The sequence below is a fragment of the Sminthopsis crassicaudata genome, chromosome 5 (assembly GCF_048593235.1).
Source record: "Sminthopsis crassicaudata isolate SCR6 chromosome 5, ASM4859323v1, whole genome shotgun sequence".
NCBI classification, from domain to species: Eukaryota; Metazoa; Chordata; class Mammalia; order Dasyuromorphia; family Dasyuridae; genus Sminthopsis; species Sminthopsis crassicaudata.
The window spans coordinates 10,379,659-10,402,331 of record NC_133621.1 but is presented as its reverse complement, the minus strand read 5'-3'; the positions used below and the strand labels follow the sequence as shown (position 1 = coordinate 10,402,331).

At 40.0% G+C, this 22,673-nt stretch overlaps 1 protein-coding gene across 2 annotated transcripts in view; it reads right to left on the bottom strand.

Moving 5' to 3' along the window:
* ITGB8 (integrin subunit beta 8) overlaps nt 1-22,673 on the bottom strand; it is a 119,372-nt gene that overhangs the window by 77,690 nt on the left and 19,009 nt on the right. For both annotated transcript variants that reach the window (XM_074268496.1, XM_074268497.1), the window contains exon 2: nt 7,281-7,366. In XM_074268496.1, coding sequence (XP_074124597.1) covers nt 7,281-7,366 — 86 coding nt within the window. The remainder of the gene's footprint in view (nt 1-7,280; nt 7,367-22,673) is intronic.

Genomic DNA, 22,673 nt, shown 5'->3' with positions numbered 1-22,673 from the left:
CAAATCATAAATTTCCTAAGATAGAAACAACCTCCATAGCCATCAAAAAGCCCAGGGCCCCAAAGGCCAGGACCCAAGTGCCCATTTTGCCATTGATGTTTCCTGCCTGAATGCATTTGGCCAAATCTTTAAGCATTCTCGGTTGGGTGACTTGATCTCTGAGATCACTTCCCTACCTGAAAAAGTATTCCCTCTACATACCAGACCATTCTGATACTATACTCACTTGCTTGAATAACTCTACCAATGATGGGGAACTCAGCCACTTCTGAAGCAGTTTATTCCTCTTAAAGACAGCCCTAATTGTTAAGAAGTTTTCCCTCATATTAAACATGTGCTTCTCCCTCTTCCTTGTAGGAGTTGCCCCAAGGGCTACAAAAGAGTCCTTTAAATAGCTGAAAATATCCCTACTCTCTCTGCCCCCACAGTTTTTATCTTCTCTAAGCTAAGCATCCCTTATTCCTTTAACTATTCCCCAGAAGGCCTGACTTTAAGATCCTATTCCATCTTGGATCTCTTTTTGGTTGTCCGCAAGCTTATTTTTGTCCTTCCTTAAATGGGAAGCTCAGAATTGGGGGGGGGAAATTTCTAATACTGTTATTAATATCTGACCAGAGTAGAACATAGCCTCCAACCAATCACCTCTTGATTTTTGGAAAAAGAAGGTGAGATTGTTCAGGGTCCTAATATGTAACTCAATGTTGTCTTAGTGCTTAGCACTTAGCACTTAGCACTAAGTTAGCACTTAGTAAGAACCTAACATTAATGCTTATAAGCATCAAGGCCAGGATTTGAATCCAGGCCTACCAATCTCCAGAAAAGTAGCATTCTATCCACCACTGCCAATCCTCTTGACATTATCATATATATATATATGTGTGTGTGTGTATGTATATGTATATATATATATGTGTGTGTATATATATATGTATATGTATATATGTAAATATGTATATATATCATATATGATATCAGCATATATCATTTATAGACAATATCTATCATTATAGAACTTTCAAAACAACCATCACCACCAAACAAAAAGAAGTCAAGCCATTTCAGAGGGTATCAAACAAATGAGATCTTCCACATCTGAGAGCAGAACATTTCACATTTTACAGATGGCAATGGACATCAGCCGAGTTGTGAAACTTTGAGCAGAGTTCCTATCGCTTTCACTATCTTCCTTTTTCTCCTCCTTTATTTTGAGGCTTTTTAGGGGCTTCCCCACAGAGAGCTGCAGAACTGTGTGATGTCATGGGAGCCACTAGTATGTTCAAGAAATCCAATCTGAGTGCAATCTCAATATTCCCCATTCCCTGAGAGAATTCCAGCTAGCTCAGGGAATTCATGCGGGACATATGGTAAATGTTAATCCACACAGCATTTTCCTCTCAGGAATTGTATGTGATTTGTAAACAAAATCATCTGGTATCAGATGTTCCAATGAAGTATTGTCTCCATTAGTAAAAAAAAAAAACACAACAACAACAAATAAATAAAACCAGATGAGATGGGGTGACTGGAGAGGAAAGCATTCAATGCCAGGACTACATACCATGAAACATCTGAATGGAAATGGGGAATTTCAGTGAAAATGAAGGTACTCAGACTAGAATAACCATAACTAGTTAGATTTGAAAGTTTACAACTAACTAGAAACTTGGTTTCAAGAAGCCAGTCTTAATTTCTTTCAGATATTTGCTAATTAGTCACCAGCAAACCATCACTAAGGAAACCAACTAACCCAATAAACACTTCACTAACCAACCAACAGACATGCTGCTCTCTATGTTTTAATAAATCGATTCAACAAGCATTTATTAAGCACCTAGTAAGTGTAGGGCACTGTGCCAGATGCTGATAATGTAAAGTCAAGAATTAAAAAAAAATCTTGACTGTCCCCTCAAAATGCGCATTCTATTTCAGAGACACAGTGTAAACAGATGGGGATGAAGTAAGGACTTGAGGAGGAAACCAGAACTTTGAAGGAGTTATCCAATCAATAAATCCACAGCATTTATCAAGATTCATTTCAAGGCAATTGGCCTGGGAGCTGAAAAAACCTGAGTTTAAGTCTTGTCTCTGAAATATTGGCTGGGGACACTGGGAAGCTCCTATAGGTGAAGAGGAAAATGTATCTATATGTCCTGGTTGGGTTGAGAGAGTTTCTTCAATCTGGGAGTCACTTATATCAGTGACATCAGAGGGTCAGTGTTTATCCTTACCTCTATGCATCAGCTACAGTGACAGGGACTAGGGATACAGAGGCAAAACCAAAACAATCCCTACCCAAGGAGCTTACATTTTTACCTCCGCATATATGTGCTATCTCATTGCCCACCATGCACTTCTCCAGGCACAATTTGGACTGAGGCCAAATAGGAAAGGTAGAAAGGATACTTCAGTGTGTTCTCATATCTCCCACATCTCCAGAAAAAGAATAGAAAGAACAAAAGAACATCTCAAAATGATTTTAATAGCATCCCTATATTTTCCAGTTATAGTTATTTCACAAGCAAAGAGAAAAAGGAAATCAGCAGGGGGTGGAGAAGTGAGGTAAAAATATTTTCACATGATTTCCATGTTCCACAACTGGAATCTCTTTTTAAATGTGTTATTGTAATCTTGTGCTTTAAACTAATATTTGAAAATTAAATGTGCCAGGTCTATAGGATTAGAAGAGATTCAAATAGGACGGTCTTCCTCTTATCTGTGAAGAACAGAGCTTCCCTTCCACTTCTCCCCTAGGGTCACCCCATGCCAGTGTACTTGGTCTTTTTCTCTCAATGGCTGGATCGAACAATCCTCACCTCTATCCATAGATACTTCCCCTGCCTTATTAGTGCTGACTCTTCTGGTACAAGATCTCCACTCATTGCAGAAGTCTGAGGCCTCTCTATGCAGGGTAGGGGCAGGAAATTAGAGAGAAGACTTCTCTCTCTTTTTTCATTGACTAAGCCATATGTCAAAGCTATCATGAATAAATAGCTTTGGCTTCCGAACTGAGCAGGAAACAAGGGGCCTCATACCAGTGTTTTGACCATTTGAAGTTGAGGTTTTACCAGAGAAGAGAAAGCTTTGTGACAAAATCAGATGTGTGATGTCATAGGGGAGATATTCCAGGATAATATGAGTCCACAAATGGGAAAGCTGCTCTTATTTGGGAAGATGGGTAGGGCTAGGTAAGGAAGGATACTTGTCTTTCAATGTTTTCCTTGGATCTCCAGTACTCAGCACTTAGTAGGTGCTCTGTAAATGTTTATTGACTAAACTGGACTATAGTTAGAGGGGAACCAAAGCACGTCATCTAGTGTTTTCTGGGGGGGGGTTGGGACCAGATCTCTGATTTTTTAACTGACTTGTTGTTTGACCTTTGTTCTCGAAGAGGGTCATGATATCAGGGAGGTGATGCCATAACATGCAAGTGAAGTTGGATTTAGGTGAGAGGACTGTACAAGGTCACCTGCCTCACTTTCTCCTCCAAAGCCAAGATATAAACCAAGATGACTGGAGATGGTCCTCGATGAAATGGGAGATCTTGCCTTTTTTAAGCTAAGATTATGCTAACAGGTTTCAGTTCAGTTCAGAGATTAAAGCAATTGAGGCAAAGATTTTCTTCTACCTTATCCAGAAAAAATATAAATGAATGAATCTGGGAGGGGAAGACTCTTGGGGTTTCTGTCCAAAGTAGAAATGACTGCTATTTACATTCAGGCTGAGTCAATCAGGATCCAAACAATGACCAAATGGGGCTTGGCCTACGACCTATTGGTGGCCAATGAGAATCAGATTGGTTTTGGTTTAAGGTCTGGTCTTTAAGAGAGAAATCTAAAAGTAAAACCCAAGATATCTTGGGAGGATTTAAAGATATAAAAGAGAAAAAAATGCTTATAAGAATATCTGTAGATAAGAACATCATGTGCTCTGTGGATAGAGGGAAGAAAGGAGGGAAAGAGTGATGGACAGAGGAATCTCTACCAATGTGGGTTGATGCTTTATCTGCAATTCATAATCACATAGTAGCCTCAAGCATTGCACGGCTAGAGTGTGTCAGAGGGGTGCTCTATGCAGGAGAGAGCACTGGGACTGGAGTTAGGAAGATATGAATTCAAATGTATGACCCTGAGCAAGTCATTTAATCTTATTTGCCTCAGTTTCCTCATCCAAAAAGTGATCTGGAAAAGGAGAAGACTAACCACTCCAGTGCCTTTGCCAAGAAACCTCAAAATGGGATCACAAAGAGTTAGACCAATTGAAACAAATGGGAAACAAAATGTGTGGGTACGACGTGAACTAGACCTTTCTGACTCTGATGCTGGCTCTGTCTCTTATTCCACGCTATCCATTTTTGGTTGTTTCTTACTTTAGTTAGTTTTGTGCGTCAGGTGCTAATCTCAGTTATTTCTGAGGGCGAGGGACTTTAAATGTTATCAGAGGCTTAGGGCAAAGACCCAAAGGCCCTGCCCTAGTTCCAGCTCTGCCATTTCTATAGCCCTCATAATCTGGCTAGGAAGAAATTTGGCCGAGAACTGGAATTTATATCGAGTTTTCAGTCTCTCATGCCAAACCACTCTGGCTAAAACATACCACAGCCACAGCTGATAGCCTCCTGGCACTTGTAACAGCTCTCCGGGAATATTATTAAAGCACTAGAACAGGAAGCAAAAGCCATGGTTTCCATTAGAGTCTGGAACACTTGCAAAAGGCCCTGCATTGGGAGTGGGAGAAGCTGTTGGAGTCTCGGATTTGCCACGTGCTACCTGTGCGATCATGGGCAAATAACATCATCTCTTCGGGCTCACTTTTCGAACCTTTGAAATAAGAGAATTGGGATAGAGTGATCATTTTAACCTGGGGAAGTATGGTGCCTCAAAATCAAGAAAGTCTGAGCTCAAATTCTTCCTTCAACTCTTACGAGCTGTGTGATCTTGAATATGTCTTTTAACTCTGATAGCTTTAGCTCCATTATCTATAAAGAGCAGAGGCTGTGCTAGGTAGTCCCTGATGTTCTTTATGGGTCTACATCTCCGATCCTACAATCCTAGAAATACCGCCTACATTTGGTAAGATAGTGGTGCTGCTCTTTCTATCATTGTCTGCTTGCATTTTTGTTTTCCTTCTTGGGTTTTTCTTACCTTCTTTCTACATCTGATCTTTCTTGAGCAGCAAGATAACTGTATAAATATGTATACATATATTGTATTTAGCATATACTTTAACATATTTAACATATATGGGAAGACCTGTCATCTAGGGGAGCGGGTGGGGGGAAGGAAGGGAAAAGTTGGAACAGAAGGTTTTGCAAGGGTCAGTGTTGAAAAATTACCCAGGCATAGTTTTGTAAATAAAAAACTATAATAATTTTTTTAAAAAAGATAGTGGTGTTGGTTTGGGACACGTCCAGCAAAGTTTCTACTCTTCCTCACTCCTCGGATTGATTTGAAAACTCAATATGCATTCAGCACCTATTACATGCAAGGCACTATGGTAAGCCTTGGGAAAAAGAAAGACCAAACCAATTCATTCCTGTTCTCAGTGACATTTTACTTATTAGAGTGGAAACAGCAAAGAGAAAGGCTTCATGTGATCTTAACCCTATTTGTGAAAAAGGGCAAATCTAGCAATAAAGAAAAAGGAGGAGGGCAGTCAGCTTTAGGGACAGTAGAGACTCAACTCTTCCATCCCCTCCTCTGTCCCATGCAAAGGTGAGGTGTTAATGGGAGCCAGTCACCCTATGTGAGTATATGAGGGATTCTGCATTGAGAAGTAGGGATTTGGAAATGGCTGGCAAGTCCTGTGCTAGTTGGGCATATACCAATCTGCCTGCTTCCATCTTCAGAACAAGACCTCCTTCCCAGGAGAAGCTCATCCCATCTAATCATACTACCATGCTGCTGACTCTAGCCTTGACTGACAACACATCCTCAGCCTCCTTTCCTCTCTGATTGGAAGGAGGGCAACTGGGCTCTTCCCAGTGCTTTTACAGAGGGCAGCAACCAGGCTCCCCAGTTCCTTCTGCTCTACATTTATTACCATATCAAAAATGTAAACAACAACTAACATAATTTTTTCTTTTGTATTTTATACAATTAAATCTCGATTCTCATAAAGGGTCCACAGGCTTTACCACCAGACAGCTCAAGGAATCTATGACACACATACACACACACACAAAAAAAAAACAACAACAACAACAACAACAACAACAACAGCAAACAAAACAACTTCAGAATTCCAATTCTGGAGTCACGTGACCTTTTACTTTCAAGAACCCCATGGATGCTCACCCTACCAGCCATTCATAAATACCTAAAATTAACCTGGCATACATGGCTCCACAAGGACAGACACCCAAATCAGCAGAGGGTTTTAATAAGGCAATAACATAATGAATAAATCTAGTCCATCTCCATCCATGAATTACCAATCACACACATAGAGATGATGACCCCAACTAACTGAAACACTCAAAGACCCCATCAGGATTTGCTCCTTGGGGATTTCTTAGTGGTAGTAGGCTTTGGAATTCTGCTATTTGTAATAAGCTGATTTTGGCAGAAAGCAGAAATACAATTCTTATGACACACAACGCTCCAGGACCTGGATCATAACCTCTCATGATAATTGACAGATCAGCTTCACATATCAGAGAGAGACATAAAGAGAGGAAGAAGACAGAAGGCAGAAGAGAAAGGGAGAGTCACACACTGAGACACAGAGATAGAGAAACAGAGAGACAGAGACAAAAAGAAAAAGAGAGACAGAGACAGAGAGAACATATCATTTTTTCCATTAGTTACAAAGGAAATGCTGTACCATGCTGCGTAATGGAGAGCGGGACTTATCTCCAAGTATTTCAAACAAAGACAAATGAAACACAACTAATAAATTAGCTTGTTGACATTTAATAAGCCTATACATGAGCATGATTCAGCTTGGAAATATAATTAAATGCTTAAAATAAATGAGGGCCGGCACACTGTGCCAAAGTCGGCTGAGCCTACAAAAAGGGACTATCTCTGTCTGCCAATGCTGTCTATGGACCAGATGGAAAACATAAAGTGGTTTGCACTTTATTTTTAAATTACTGTAATTTTCCTAATAAAAAGGTTACACTTTATTTTCATAAAGCCAGATAGGCTGTCTCCAATAATAAGGTCTAGGAAAATTGTCCCGATGGCCCTCTCTCCCTCCCTCTCTTTCTTTCCATTGGGTATTTCCTCGACCCAGTTGACTAAGGTCATGAAGTCCAGTTTAGAAACAGACCACGAGCCTACCTCTTGGGCACACCATCCACACTCTGGACCCAGCCCCAGGCACTTGGTACATGTTGCTGCATTGGAGCTGATACATCTGTTCTCTTCTGTAATCAAAGACAAAATAGTGAGTTATTAATAAGCTCTCTTCCTTGGGAAGTTCCCTACCATTTGACCCTTGACAAATGGCCTGGCTAACAAGATTTTGAAAGACAAACACTTTTATACTGGAGAAGGCAGAATTCATTGATTTAGGACTAGAAGAGATTCTAAGCATTCTATAGTCTCTCTCCCTCTCCACACTTACTTATTTTATAATCAGGGAAACTGAAACCAAGAAGATTGAATGATTTCAGTCAATCAACCAACCACTCAATTTAAAATCATTTATTATATTTATTTATCATTTATTTATTCTATTGATTTTTCATTTATTTATTCTATTTATTTATTATTATAAATAATATTTATTCTATACTTGTTATGCAAGTACCATGTTAAATACTTAGGGTATAAAGACAGGAAAAATCATTCTCTGCCCTTAAAGAGCTTACATTTTAACAGAAGGGGTAGATAATATTTATCAGCTGCCATAAAACTCAATACATGCAAATATACAGAAGAGAGGATAGGTAATCTTGAAGAGTCTTCTGGGTAGGAAATAAAGCCAGAGTTTCTATGCAGCTGCTAGACTCCAAAGAGAACCATTTTTCCCCATTCTACAATGTCTCTCTTTTTATCCCACATATTTTAGCCCATCAATATGATGTTTGCCCAGAGTTTTTTTTTTTTGACAGAGAAGCTTTTTATTCTTTATATCTGTATTATTAAAATCTATACCATCAATATCTAAATCTATATACTTAAGAGAAAATATGGATAAGAAGCTAGACTTTTAATGAACAATATAAGTTACAGGGCAGGTGTAGACCTTCACTGGTAGAAGAGAGGATAGGTAATCTTGAAGAGTCTTCTGGGTAGGAAATAAAGCCAAAGTTTCTATGCAGCTGCTAGACTCCAAAGAGAACCCTTTTTCCCCATTCTACAATGTCTCTCTTTTTATCCCACATATTTTAGTCTGTCAATATGATGTTTGCCCAGGGGTTGTTTTTTTTTTTTGACAGAGAAGCTTTTTATTCTTTATATCTGTATTATTAAAATCTATACCATCAATATCTAAATCTATATACTTAAGAGAAAATATGGATAAGAAGCTAGACTTTTAATGAACAATACAAGTTACAGGGCAGGTGTAGACCTTCACTGGTAGAAGAGGATAGGTAATCTTGAAGAGTCTTCTGGGTAGGAAATAAAGCCAAAGTTTCTATGCAGCTGCTAGACTCCAAAGAGAACCCTTTTTCCCCATTCTACAATGTCTCTCTTTTTATCCCACATATTTTAGTCTGTCAATATGATGTTTGCCCAGGGTTTTTTTTTTGACAGAGAAGCTTTTTATTCTTTATATCTGTATTATTAAAATCTATACCATCAATATCTAAATCTATATACTTAAGAGAAAATATGGATAAGAAGCTAGACTTTTAATGAACAATACAAGTTACAGGGCAGGTGTAGACCTTCACTGGTAGAAGAGAGGATAGGTAATCTTGAAGAGTCTTCTGGGTAGGAAATAAAGCCAAAGTTTCTATGCAGTTGCTAGACTCCAAAGAAAACCCTTTTTCCCCATTCTACAATGTCTCTCTTTTTATCCCACATATTTTAGCCCATCAATATGATGTTTGACCAGAGTTTTTTTTGACAGAGAAGCTTTTTATTCTTTATATCTGTATTATTAAAATCTATACCATCAATATCTAAATCTATATACTTAAGAGAAAATATGGATAAGAAGCTAGACTTTTAATGAACAATACAAGTTACAGGGCAGGTGTAGACTTTCACTGGTAGAATTTAAACTTATTTTTTTACTTCACTGAAAAGACTGTGGCCATCTAAGATGCACTCTCTCAAATCCATTAATCTTGTGTATTTCTCAGCATTAATGTCTCAAGTTGTCCCTTTGGTGTCATCTTCTCTTGCCTTCTTCAGAAACTGGTACCCAAAATTACCCTCTCCATCTCACGTTTCTCTGCTTCCCCATCTTTTCACAAACACACTCAGTTATCTTATAGCTTTAAAAAGTGTGTCGTTCCTTAGCTCCCATCTTGCACTCCTCTCTCCTCCAAATCATTTGCCCAGGGTTTTTAATGCTTATATGGAAAGAGTAGGAAATATTGACTTTAATTTTATATTTGATAGTTTTAGATAAATCCTTTTTTAAGGAAGGCAAGGGGAAGGGACTCCCTGCCTTATCATCTTATCTGAGGATATTACATCAGTTATGTGTGGTTGCCTTGAGTGTGGGAATTCTCTCTGTCAGAAAAGATATTGGCTGTTTATACCTCATAGATAAATGTTAGGGAGTTGCTAGAGATTCACACCCTTGCTCAGGTTTGTATAACTTCTAAGTGTCAGAGCGAGAAAAAGGACCTAAGACTTTCTGATGATAAGGCTGCCTCCCTATCCACTGTGCAAGCTGGAGGAAACCATTGTAGTCATCTGTTTTAAATCCCTCATTTATAGATGAGTGAACTGAAGCCAAGAGAGAGGAAGTATCTTCAAATAAATCAGGTTACTATGTGACTTGAGTTCAATGCTCAACCCAAGTTGAGAACTGAGTAATACAGACTGTTGGATTGTACTCAGGAAACACTTAGATTCAGCTCTTGGCTGTAGAGCTTTCTAGAGAAGTCACATGGACAAGTCCCTTTATCTCACTGACTCAGTTTCCCAATTTGTAAATAGAGACAACTAATCCCTGAAGTACTTTTGGTAAACCTCGCAGGGTTGTTATGGGGATCCAATGAAATTATGTTTGCAATGACCACCATGAATCAATCTTTCAGTTCTCCAAATGTCAATGATCATAATTCTTTCTATACCAACATTATGTTGCTATGATAGCTTAAATGAAAGGTCTCACTTGGTCTGCCCCATGCCTAAAAACTGGGTATGAATGTTCTAGATGGAGAATTCAGAGCTGGAATGACCAGGAGTATATTTTGCTATTGGGATTCTGACTTATTTAGTGTCTTTAGACACTTCGTCTATGAACAAACAATTTTCAGATAAAGAAATTAAAACTATTTCTAATCATATGAGAAGGAGCTCTAAATCATTATTGACCAGAGAAATGCAAATTAAGACAACTCTGAGATACCACTACACACCTCTCAGAATGGCTAAGATGACAAGAAAAGAAGATGATGAACGTTGGAGGGGATGTGGGAAAATTGGGACACTGATACATTGTTGGTGGAGTTGTGAAATGATCCAACCATTCTGGAGAGCAATTTGGAACTATGTTCAAAAAGTTATCAAACTGTACATATCTTTTGAACCAGAAGTGTTTCTATTGGCCTATATCCCAAAGATACCTTAAAGGAAGGAAAGGGACCCACATGTGCAAAAATATTATAACAGTCTTTTTCATAGTGGCAAGAAAATGGAAACTGAGTGGATGCCCATCAGTTGGAGAATGTCTGAATAAGTTATGGCATATCAATGTTATGAAATATTATTGTTCTATAAGAAATGATCAGGAGGATGATTTTAAAAAGGCCTGGAGAGACTTACAGGAACTGATTCTGAGTGAAATGAGCAGAATCAAGAGATCATTATACACGACAACATCAATGTTATGCAATGATCAATTCTGATGAATGTGACTCTTTCCAACAGTGATATGATTAAAACCAGTTGCACTTGTTCAGTGATGAAGAGAGCCATCAGCACCCAGAGAGAGGACTGTGGGAACTGAATGTGGATCACAACATAACATTCTCACTCTTTTTGTTGTTATTCACTTGCATTTTGTTTTCTTATTCATTTACTTTTCTTTTATGATCTGATTCATTCAGCAAGAAAATTGTATAAATATGTTTATACATGTTGTATTTAACATATATTTTAACATGTTTAACATATACTGGATTGCTTCTCATCTAGGGGAAGGAGTGGAGGGAAGGAGGAGAAAATCTGAAACACACGGCTATGCAAGGGTCAATGTTGTCAAATTATCCGTGCATATGTTTTGAAAATAAAAAGCTTTATTAAAAAAATAAACACACTTCCTCTTTCTCAGATCCAATTTGCTAATCTATAAAATGAGGGCCTTGGAATAGATGATCCTTATGGTTTCTTTCAGCCTGCAGTCAACGAGCCTATAAATGCTTCCTTTGACACTTACAATCTGTGTGAACTTGAGCAAGTTATTGAATTTCTTTGGGCTTCAGTTCCATCAGCTGTAAAACAACAGGTGGTTGCACAAGGTAGCCTGTATCCATGCCTAAATTGGTGAGTCTATGAATGTACCTTGGACAGCTCCTAACTGTAGGACATTGCACAATTCACTTCTCTAGGCCTCAGTTTGCTCATTTGTAAAATTAAGAGATTGGGTTAGACGAACTCTAAGATCTCTTCCAATATTGGATCTGTGGTTCTTTTGGAGCAAAAAGGACTCAGCCAACAAGTCATGGCCACCATCAGTACTGGAACTTTAGAAGTTGACTCAGATGACGTTCTGTCTAAGCTCCATGTTCTGGTCTCTTCCACCCAGCTCAGCTTAAGTGAATATTCAGCTGGATTTTCATAGACTTCCACCCTTAGCTGTGATATTCAATAACACCATTTTCCTCTGGGAACTATTTGTCTCCCTCCTCCCAAACTATATCCTCCATCCCAACCCAAGCACTACTATTTAAGACTAGGAATAACAACAACAAAAAAATAGACTCAAGAATGATTCTTGACTGATTTCTTCATAGTTTGCAATCAAACTATAGTGTCTTGAAGCTGATCAAAAAAGCCATTAACCCCTCTCCCTGGTCATGAGCATCATGTTCTGGCTGATGACTGCCATCACCTGAGGCCAACATCACTCACCAGGCACATCTCCCACTCAGGCCCACTCAGGAGACACTGATGTCACCCTGACCCAATGATAGTTCAGTCCTCCACTCACCATCCTGTCCTTGCTCATTCTAGAATTATCTTATTCATTTTGAAATCTTGTGTTTAAAAATAGATTTGAGAATTTGGGCAAGCAGAGCAGACTAATGGATGCTGGGAATGTAGTGAGACAAAGGGGTGACTCCTTTGACCCTTTTCCTCTCTGACTGGCCCTGATGCTTCTGTTTCCTGCTCCAGATCTGTTTCAGCCTTTTGGCAGCACCTCTTGAGAACTCAGAAAATAGTTAAAGTCTAGGGGATAGGATGGGGAAAAGCTAAATGGAAAGGGTGTAAAGTAAGCATCTCTCCTGACATTTTCTTCTCCTCCTCTTCCTTACATATTCTTTCACTGAATTTTATATATCTCCACCCTGACTTCCAAGAAGTGGTTGCCTTGAGGTCCAAGGTTTGTGGTCCTGAGCTATACAATGAAGTGGCTGCCATAAGCCAAGGGGGGCACTAACTCTATACCTTAAGTACTTAAAGGCAAACATTGCTTGCTAAGAAATTGGTTTGTATATATTTATATTTAAATATATCTTAATATATTATTGATATGTTATATATAATATATAATAATACATATTTAAATATATCATAAATATATTTAAAATTTGATTTGACCTTAGACATGGAATAGTTGAAGCTCTTTTCCCATTTTGCTGATGAAGGAACTGAGGCAAAGCTCAGTGATTTGCCTCGGACTATACAACTCTTAAGTGTCTAATGTGGGATTTGAATTTAGGTTCTTTTAATACCAAGGGCAGCATTTCATCCAATGGGCCATGTTGCTCCTGGAAGAGACTGCCATCTTCTCTGGATAAAGAGATTGACATCCCCAGAAAGTAAATCATTTGTCCTAGGTCTCATGTACAGGAATCAAACTCAGGCCCTTCAATGCTGAATCCAGTGCTCTCTAAATCTTGAGGTCTTCTATGTCTTTAGGGCCAGTAAAACTGACTGAAAAGCTGAATCCAAGCATGCTTGTGTGTCTGAGTTTGCCTTTGCTGAAATTCGACCTGGGACACAATCACAGAAACGTGGCCCTGGGCCGGGCCGTATTTTCAGCCTGATACCCAGTCAGTCAGACTTTTCTGCTGCAAGTTGAACTTGCAGAGTACTGGGAATAGTGGAATGAGGAAAAAGGAGCAGGGATGTGTTTCTAAAGTTAGTCTTATTGTCACATTGGTTAATTCTCATTGAACCTGAGGCCAGGGAACTGTGCAACTTGCAAAGGAAGGAACTCTATTTCCTTCTGCTTCTATCATCTCTGCCCTCCATCCTTGGCATTTGGAGGGTCAGTGTCCATTTTGGAAATTCAGGGACCCACCCAGGCCTGATGGGTGACAGCTTGAGAGGTCACTTTGGCCCCGTCAGGGGTCAGGATGGACATATTTCTGAAGCCTCCCAGAAACAGGGGTTTGGCCTCAGATGCTTTGGAAGAGGAGGAGTGTTTTGTGTTTCCTCAGAAGTCAGGGCAGACTCCAGCCCTGGCCTCCATGGGAGCCATGTCAAGCCTGCTGCTGGAGAGTGTCATGGTCAGATTCTCAGAAGACAAGCCAGATAAACTTTGGCAAAGATAAATTTCAGGCTTTCATTTTTCAAGTTGAAACAAGGCTATGCAAAGGGCTAGATGGAGAAAATTGGTCCTGCCTGATACATTAGAAACTGAGGATTCTTTTTTGCCTTTGATAGTCTTGGCTGGTCAGAGCTGGCCTGAGGATCAGTTCACTCAGGTCCAGCTCTGAATAAAGTCTAAGGCAGCCCTGATCTGAGCTGAAAGTGACAGAGGATTCATGGAGGCTGAATAGGCTGGGATTGGAGATATGTCAGAAGCAGCATAGACTCCCTTGTAGAATGGTGGGAGAGCCATGTGAGATGATACATGCAGGGGTAGACTTGCAGCCAGGAAGCTCTCAGGTTAAATCCTGCCTCAGTTTGGCTCCTTTCAATGATGATGATGAGATGATTCAGGCCAGTTCTGGTGGACTTGTGATGGAGAGCACCATCTGCAACCAGTATGGGGATTGATTGTATGGGTCATGACTTGGTGTTTTCACCTTTTGTTGTTGTTGTTTGCTTGCTTTTTTTCCTTTTTCCATTTTTTCTTTTTTATCTTATTTTTCTTGGGCAGCATAATAAATGTGGACAATATTTTTAAGAGAATTGCACATGTTTAACCTATATTGGATTACTAGCTGTCTAGGTGGGGGTAGTGGAAAAGGAGGGAGAAAAATTTGGAAGACAGGGTGAATGTTGAAAAGTATCTTTGTATGTGTTTTGAAAATAAAAAGCTATTATAAAAAATTAAAACCTAACTCAGACTTTATTATACTTTAGACATTTAACTTTTCTGATTCTTAATTATCTGAGGAGAAGCAGGATTAATGTTTAGTAGGCCCAAAGACCTATTTTACAGGGAGTGATGTGAGTTTCAAATGGGACAATGTTTGTAAAGGCCTGTAAAGCATCACAGAAATCTCTGTTATGAGTCCTGTTCTTTGTCCCCATTCGGGTCTGGTACTTCCTGGTTCTCTCCAAAGACATTCAAACTACTGTCCCTTGCACTAAACTCCACCAGCTGCTGAAAGGCAGCTCACCCTACTCAAATAACTCCTAGAACTTGGCCCAGACCTTTTCCTTGTCCCAGACTAAGACAGTGTCCCTTGGGTCAGAGTTATCTGGATATATATGGCTTCCTCCTTCACCCTCCTTAGATTGTAAGCTTCTTGAGAGGATTTCAGCCCTGACTGACATTCAGTTTCCAGGGTTGACTACAGTGTTTTTCCCATAGAACACATTGACTGAAACTGAATTTCAATTGGTAAGGCTGCTGCACAGCATCTAACTCTGAACTTCTTCTTATAGATGTTAAAGGTAGGGACCAAGAAATTAAGAGAATTTGGGGCTAGAAGGGAACTCAGTGGTCACCTACATCAACTTGTACCCATAAGGCCCTCCTATTATAAATGTCTCTAACAGTGCCTAAAGGCCTCAGGTAAAGGGGAAATCCACCACCTGTCAGCTTTCTTTCCCCCACAACCTTTGACCGGACTTTTCAATCATCTTCCCCCTCATTCCCTTGTTGGAACTCTCTTTGTGCTACAATGGAAGCTCCTTGACTTTTTGGAACTCTCTTTGTGCTAGAATGGAAGCTCTTTGAGGACAGTGGATGTCTGTCTGTCTGTCTGTCTCTGTCTCTCTGTCTCTCTCTCTATGTTTCTCTGTCTCTGTCTGTCTCTGTCTCTCTCTGTCTCTGTCTCTGTCTCTGTCTCTCTCTCTCTCTCTTTTTAAATTTGTGTTTGTATTTTCAAAGTTTACAATGCCTGATACACAGTAAGCGCTTAATAAATGATTACTCTCTCCTAAAGTAATCCATTCACCTTCTTGACTGCTCTAAGGGTTAGGAAGATTTTCCTGATGTCAATTATTAAATCTGCCTCCTCCCTGTCTTCTGCTCCTGTGGCCTAATCCTGGATGTGCTCTAGCCTGGGAGATCTCCTACAAATTATGGATGGACTAATTGTAAGAATGTGCTGGTTACATAGATTAAACTTGCTCCTGTCTCTGCCTTTAGAGAAAAATAAAACCAGTTCCATCCCCTTTCTCCATGATAGCCCTGCAAATAAATGGATACCTCATCATGCCATATGTTATATGATTGACTTGGGGGAAATCATTTAACCTCTTGAGGACTCAGTTTTTTCATCTATAAAATGGGGAAGTTGGACTAGTTTCTTCTAGTTTTAAATCTGTGATCTTATTATATCCCCTGGCACATAGGAGGTGCTTTGTAGCCTCTTGGTGACTTGACTGAATCTCTTCTCCTCCAAGCTCAACCTCTTCAGTTCCTTCTTAAAATGAAAATAATGACAGCCTCTCTCCTTTAGGGTCGTTGTGAAAATCAATTGAGTCAACATATGTAAAACATTTTGGAAAGCATTTGCTATGCAAATGATAGCAATCCTCATCAATCAATAATCTGAACAACAATTAATCATCTTAATGCTATGATTGATTAAGGAAGATGATGTGGTCCTTGCATGATTTGGACTCAAGACTCCCCCCCCCCCCATTAAGCCTCCATTATTCTCTGTCTAATTCGCTAATATCCTATTTGTCTCCCTGGCACTAAATACAATTTAACCTGTGCAAAGGATTATGGGACTATCTCCTCCTCATGACTGGGAGCGATTCCTTAATTCAGGCTCAATGGCATTCATTTTGTGGTATCTACAACACAGTGCTGACTCCGCTGGTCTTCCAGTCCATCAGACTCCTAGATGTGTTTTAGACAAACTAATCTCTGCCCATGCTTTCCCCCTCCAGAAATTGGGAAGGTAAATTTGATAGGAGCTGAAGTGATTTTTCCCAGGGACCCAGATATCCCATAGGATTTCTGTGCTTCCTACTAGGTCTTCTCCCTTTAGATATCGTTCTTCTCCAGTATGGTGCTACAGTTGGAGCTCTGTGGTTTCCATGAGCTTCCTGTTGGCGGTGCCAGAAGGCTGTCTAGTAGAGTTTGGGGAGGGGGCTGACTTTAAGAGAGTTAAGGATGATGATAGAATAGTCACCTTCTTGACTGCTCTAAGGGTTAGGAAGATTTTCCTGAAGTCAATTATTAAATCTGCCTCCTCCCTGTCTTCTGCTCCTGTGGCCTAATCCTGGATGTGCTCTAGCCTGGGAGATCTCCTACAAATTATGGATGGACTAATTGTAAGAATGTGCTGGTTACATAGATTAAACTTGCTCCTGTCTCTGCCTTTAGAGAAAAATAAAACCAGTTCCATCCTCCCAGAATAAACCATCTGAATAGCTGAGAAGAATAATGGGTACTCATCTACTCAGTCTTAAGACCACTTCTCTAACCATTCCATCACACTGCATTTCATTTATGACATCTACAAAATGACCATTTAACAGCTGCATATGCAGAAGATGAATAAAGACTAACAAAAGTCCACAGCGTAGAGCTCTAAGAGAGCTTTGAGATCATCATCTAATCCTGCACATCGAAACTGCTCCATGAGAACTTCTTGTTTGGAATCAATGGAGGGGATGGTAAAGAAAAGAACACAGTCATCATCCTCAGGCACTTTGGTGGTTCTCTCCACTGGCTGCCCAAGTCACCAGTCATCACCAAGTCAGCCAATGATGCTGATTACCAACTCTTTCCATGAGTGACCTGCTGGAAAGTGGGGATGGTCAGGGTCTCCTCTGCCTACATGATTATGTGGCCCACAACTACTTATGGAGCTCATTCATACAGAATTCCTTCAGAGCCCTGCCTCTAGGGAAGAAGTCACGATGGCTCGCCCTTTCCTGGTGTTATTTCAAATGAAAAATGATAAGGAGCTCAATTCTTAAGAGAGAATATGGCTTAGTGGATAAAGAGCTCAAAACCAGCAAGACGTAGATTCAAATCCTGCCACTGATACAAACCGGCTGTGGGACGCTGGGCAAGTTACTTCACCCCCTGGCACTCCAGGCCAAAGCTTCTTAAACTGTGGATCATGTAACTGAAGGTGGGGGTCATGAAAATATTGGCAACCGTAAAAGCCGTCAAACATTCTGCCTCAATTTAATATTTCATTTAAAAACAAACAAGTACATCCCTCTTATTAGTATGCAAATTTGCTTTTCTCTTTAATAGATGATAAAATGATATTCACTTCAAAGAATTGTTTTAAAATCAATTTCTTTGTGATTTACTATCAGTAAATGTTTGATTTGTATACCTATTTTACATATTTACATACATGAAATATTCTCAGGCAAAAGAGAGTCTTCGGTGGAAAAAGTTTAAAAATCACTGCTCTGGCAACTCTCTAAGACTATTCGTGACATAAAGAATACTGAGCTGATTGACAGTGAAGGGCATTTTGTCCCCTTAAAGTTCTGTACAGCAATGAAACTACAGATCCAGTCCCCTATCCTATTCTCTGGCCCTGGGACAATTCTGACAATTACAATTCCCATTTATAGAGGACTTTTAAGTTTCTCCAATAGTCCCAGAATATGAGCCGGGAAGTAGAAGGATTGTTTTCCATTTTATTGATGAAGAACATGAGTTTCTTTAGGACCAAACAATATAAAGACTAGATATGCTCTTGGAAACCAGTTTTTTTTTTTTTTTAATTACAATTACTTGGCTATTTGTTACAGCCTGAGTCTAGGCAATCTTTAAATTCCACAGACAATCATGCAAAAACAGAGCTGAGATAATAAGAAAACAGATGACATAATCTGCCATTATTTCATCGCCAATGGCAATTGTTATTGGGTAATTAGATGGTGCAGTGGATAGAGCATTGTCCTTGAATTTAAATCTAGACACTTTCTAGTTGTGTGATTTGATGGTATTCAGCTAACTTCCATTTTTCTCAGTTTCCTATTCTGTAAAATGGGTCTAATCATAGTACCTACCTCCCCGGATTGCTGTGAAGATCAAATGAAATAATAATTGTAAATTGCTCAGCAGAGAGCCTGGCACATAGAAGGTGCCATATAAATGTTAGTTGTTATTGTTATTAACACCAGTCTTCTTATTACTTTCATTCTCATTATCTGATGTAGCTTGGTTTTTCTTGACAATAGAAGCTATGGTGTGGCTGATAATTGGTTTGTGGGGCATGAAGATGACTAGCCATATAACCTGAATATTGGACATGCTCCAAGCCCTTTGGCTCGGTTGTGTGGGGAATCCAAGTGCAATCCATGGCCTCTGTTCTTTCTCTCTTAGCAGAGAGTCATTTCTCCCACTTTCCTGAGAAGAGGCCAGCTAGTGGCTGAAAGCCTCATAGACCCATGGACTCTGAATTTCAAGGAAGCTCAGGCTCCTTCATTGCAATGCTTTTGTTTTAAAGTTAAAAACATGACTTACCCAAGATCCTACAGTTAGAATGATAGAATGACTTCCCTCAGTGATTTACTCTCACTCAACCTTGAAATCTTTCCATGTCCTGTTCCATACTCCCTTGCCATTCAGATTCTCCTCTCCTCTCTCAGACAGAAGATGTCTCCCTTCTTAGCTCTTGAGCTAAGTCTTTGCTATTTCTTATATGACCTTTCCCCCAAAATGACCCCCTGCCATATTTTTGCTTATTGTTAGGATTATTACTAGGTGCTAAGTCGGTTGTCTGGTACTTAACAATTCTCTAGCTCAGAGTTCACACCTTTAAAGGAGTTCACACCTTTATCCTCTAACAGTTGCACTTCTTTTCCTTATACCCTATCCTCAAGCAGCCTGTTCTTGCCTCTGTTTTCACCCCCAGGGTTAGTAATCCTCTCTCTCTTTTGCTGTCAAACTTCTAGAAAGAGAGCCTCTTCTCTGTCCACAGGCTCTGGTTTCTCCCCACCCCCTTGAGGCTCAGCCCCTCACCATCTGGCTTCTGTCGCCATCACTCTGCAGAAACAACTCTTGCCAAGGTGCCTGACGATCTCCAGATCCGTACAATCAATGGCTTCTTTTCAGTTTCCATCTTCCGTGACCTCTGTGCAACAAATGACCCTGTCGTTCGCTGCTCCTTGCCATTCTCATACCTCACCTTACATGGCTCCTAAATCGATGGTGCCTTCATTATCCTTCCTGTTGATCTCCTAAGATTCTGTCCTTGGTTTTCTCTTCCATTCTCTCTTGATACAAATATATCCCCTTCCAGAACTTCAGTCACCAGCTGGAGGCAGAAGCTAGCCCTGTCTATGCATCAGGGCTAGACTTTTTCCTAAATATCCAGCCTCCCATTTTGCCTGCTGCCCAGCTCAATTTACACGTCCAATCAGCAGCTCAAAGGATTATAGATTCAGAGGTTAATAGAAACTTAGAGTCTCTTGATTTTACAGATTAAGAAACTGAGGCCCACAGAGTTTGAGTGACTACTTGTCCAAGATCCTATACACCATCAGTGTCAATGGCAGAATAATACCCCAGGTGTCTACTGCCTTGTCAAGGCAGTTCTGTTCTCTTTCCCTTGTACCATAATATCTTTCAAGGATCAACTTCAAACTCAATGTGGCTAAAGCTAAACTCACCTCCCCTAAGATCATCCTTCTCCTCTAATTTCTCTATTTCCATCAATAAGATCACCATTCCCCAGCCCCAATCTGGTCATCCAGGCTTGAAATCCTAGAGCCTTAACAATAACAATGACTAACATAGACAAACCTCTAAGATTTGCAGAGGGCATTAACATAATATCTCATTTTATCCTCAATAGATAGATATTGTTATTCACACTTTACAAATAAGGAAACCAAGGCTAAATGGCTTATCTACCATCACACAATAGCAAAAGTCTGAGACAGGATTTGAACTGAGGCTTTTCCATCTCCAAAACCACCATATTGGCTTCCACACCACCAGATCCAATTGTTTTCCCTCATTCACCATCTTGCTAACCCCAATCAGTTGTCAAGTTCTATCAATTCTACCTCAAAAACATCTCCCCCATGTGTACCAGTCTCTCTACTCTTACCCCAGCCTCTCTAAGCACTTGTCCTTTTCTCCTAGACTACCGTAGAAGCCTCCAAATTTAGTCTATTTTCCCTCTGATTTGTTCTTCCTACTACCAGTCACATAAATTCTCTAAGGACTGGTCAGATCACATGATTCCTCTGCTCACACTATTTCCAGGTCTTCCCACTGTGGGCCAAATTAAAGCTAAATCCTGTCCAATAGAATGTAAGCTCTTTGAGGGTAGGGCCTAACTATTACTTTTGTCTTTATGTACGTCTAGTATTTGATTAAATGAGTGCCTGGCATATGGATACTTAATGCCTATTGATGAATATTCTGGCCTTCAAGGTTTAGAAGTCTAGAACCAGCCCAGTTTTTCAGTTTTGCTTCCCACTGTTCCCCTCCATGGACTCCATGTTTCAACCAAACTGGGCCATTCACTTCCCTGGGCTTCCCCTGGTAAAATGCAAACCCGTTGAGGGCAGGAACTATTAGCTTTTTTCCTTTTGTTTCTCCAGGGTCTTGCCTAATCCTCTCCTAAGGAGGAGCATAATAAATGTTTGTTGAATTGAGTCTTATCACTAGGACACACTATCTGAGAAAGTTTTCTTGATCTAAGAGAAAGGGAAAAAACCCCCACAGAGAGAAGCCAGAATGACAGTAACTGTGGCCACCCATCAGGATATCTCCCTGAGGATGAGCCCGCCTTAGCCCTGCACCTCTGGGCCTCCAAAGCTCCCTGATCCAGGCGTTCCTGGCTGCCCGAGGGCAAAGCCCTGCTCAGAGCTGCTGAGGCTGGCCTGGAAAAGCCGGACTGAACATGTGCTCTGCTCCTTGTTTTAACTGGAAAGGTTCCATGCATTCCAGCTGTCTTCTTTGGGAGGCACACTCCCTGTTTTGAAAAGCCAAAATATTCACCAGTTTCCCACTCTGCCCCTCCAGATAATGTTTTCAATATAACACATTTCATTAGTTTCAGGGCCTCTTCCTATTTTCCATTCCAATTCTTGGCAGGTAGGAATCTCTCTTTCTCCCTCCCCCCCTTTCCCTTTTTCTTTTCTTATATTCTTTCCTTCACTTTTCTCTTTCTTCCTTTCTCATTTTCTTTCTCCTTTCTTCCATTCTCTTTCCTTCTTTGCTTCCTTCCTTCCCTCCCTCCCTTTCTCCTTCTATTTCTTTTGCCTTCACTATTAAACAGCTGCTCAAAATCCCTAAAGCTTAAAGAAATTCTTAAAGTATAGACCACAAAGAACTTAGATGCGCTAAATAAAGCTTCTTTGAAATTTGAAGACCTCTTGCTGACATGGATTTTATTACATGGCCAGCAAATCAATATCAACTCTTGAAAATGGATTTATTCTAAATAAACTTCCTTTCCTCTTGTGTCTCTTAATGTTCCAAGCCTCTTTCAAGGCTCACTCTGATGATCTCTTCTCCAGGAAGACCTTCCTAATCATAGTTAGAATTTTTTGCTCTTCCTCTTCTCTCTCCCTTTTCTTCTCCTCCTCTTCCTCTTCTTCATCACATGCCCTTCCCAGTAGAAACTACATTTCTGTTTTATTTTTTGTAATTCTGGGACAAAGGCACCATAGTAGATGCTTCATAAATGCTGGTTGATTTCGACTGTTCCATGAGTTCATAATGCTAAAGTAGGAAGAAACTTTAAAGGTAGCTGCCTCTAATTCTACCTTTTCATTTTAGAGAGAAAGAAACTGGGCCCAGGAAAATGGAAGGGACTTGCTCAGGGTGACATCAGTAACAAACAGTTAAGCCAGGGGTCAAAGAGGAATCAATTGGGATCACTTTCTAGTGTTCCTGCTTCAATTCACATTTTGCACACTTGAACATGGTAAATGCTTAAACTTTTGGTGACTGATCAACTGACCTACTACTTCCACTGCCATATTGAGAGGTAGCTTTGGACCATGGAAAGAGTCAGAAGGTGGAAA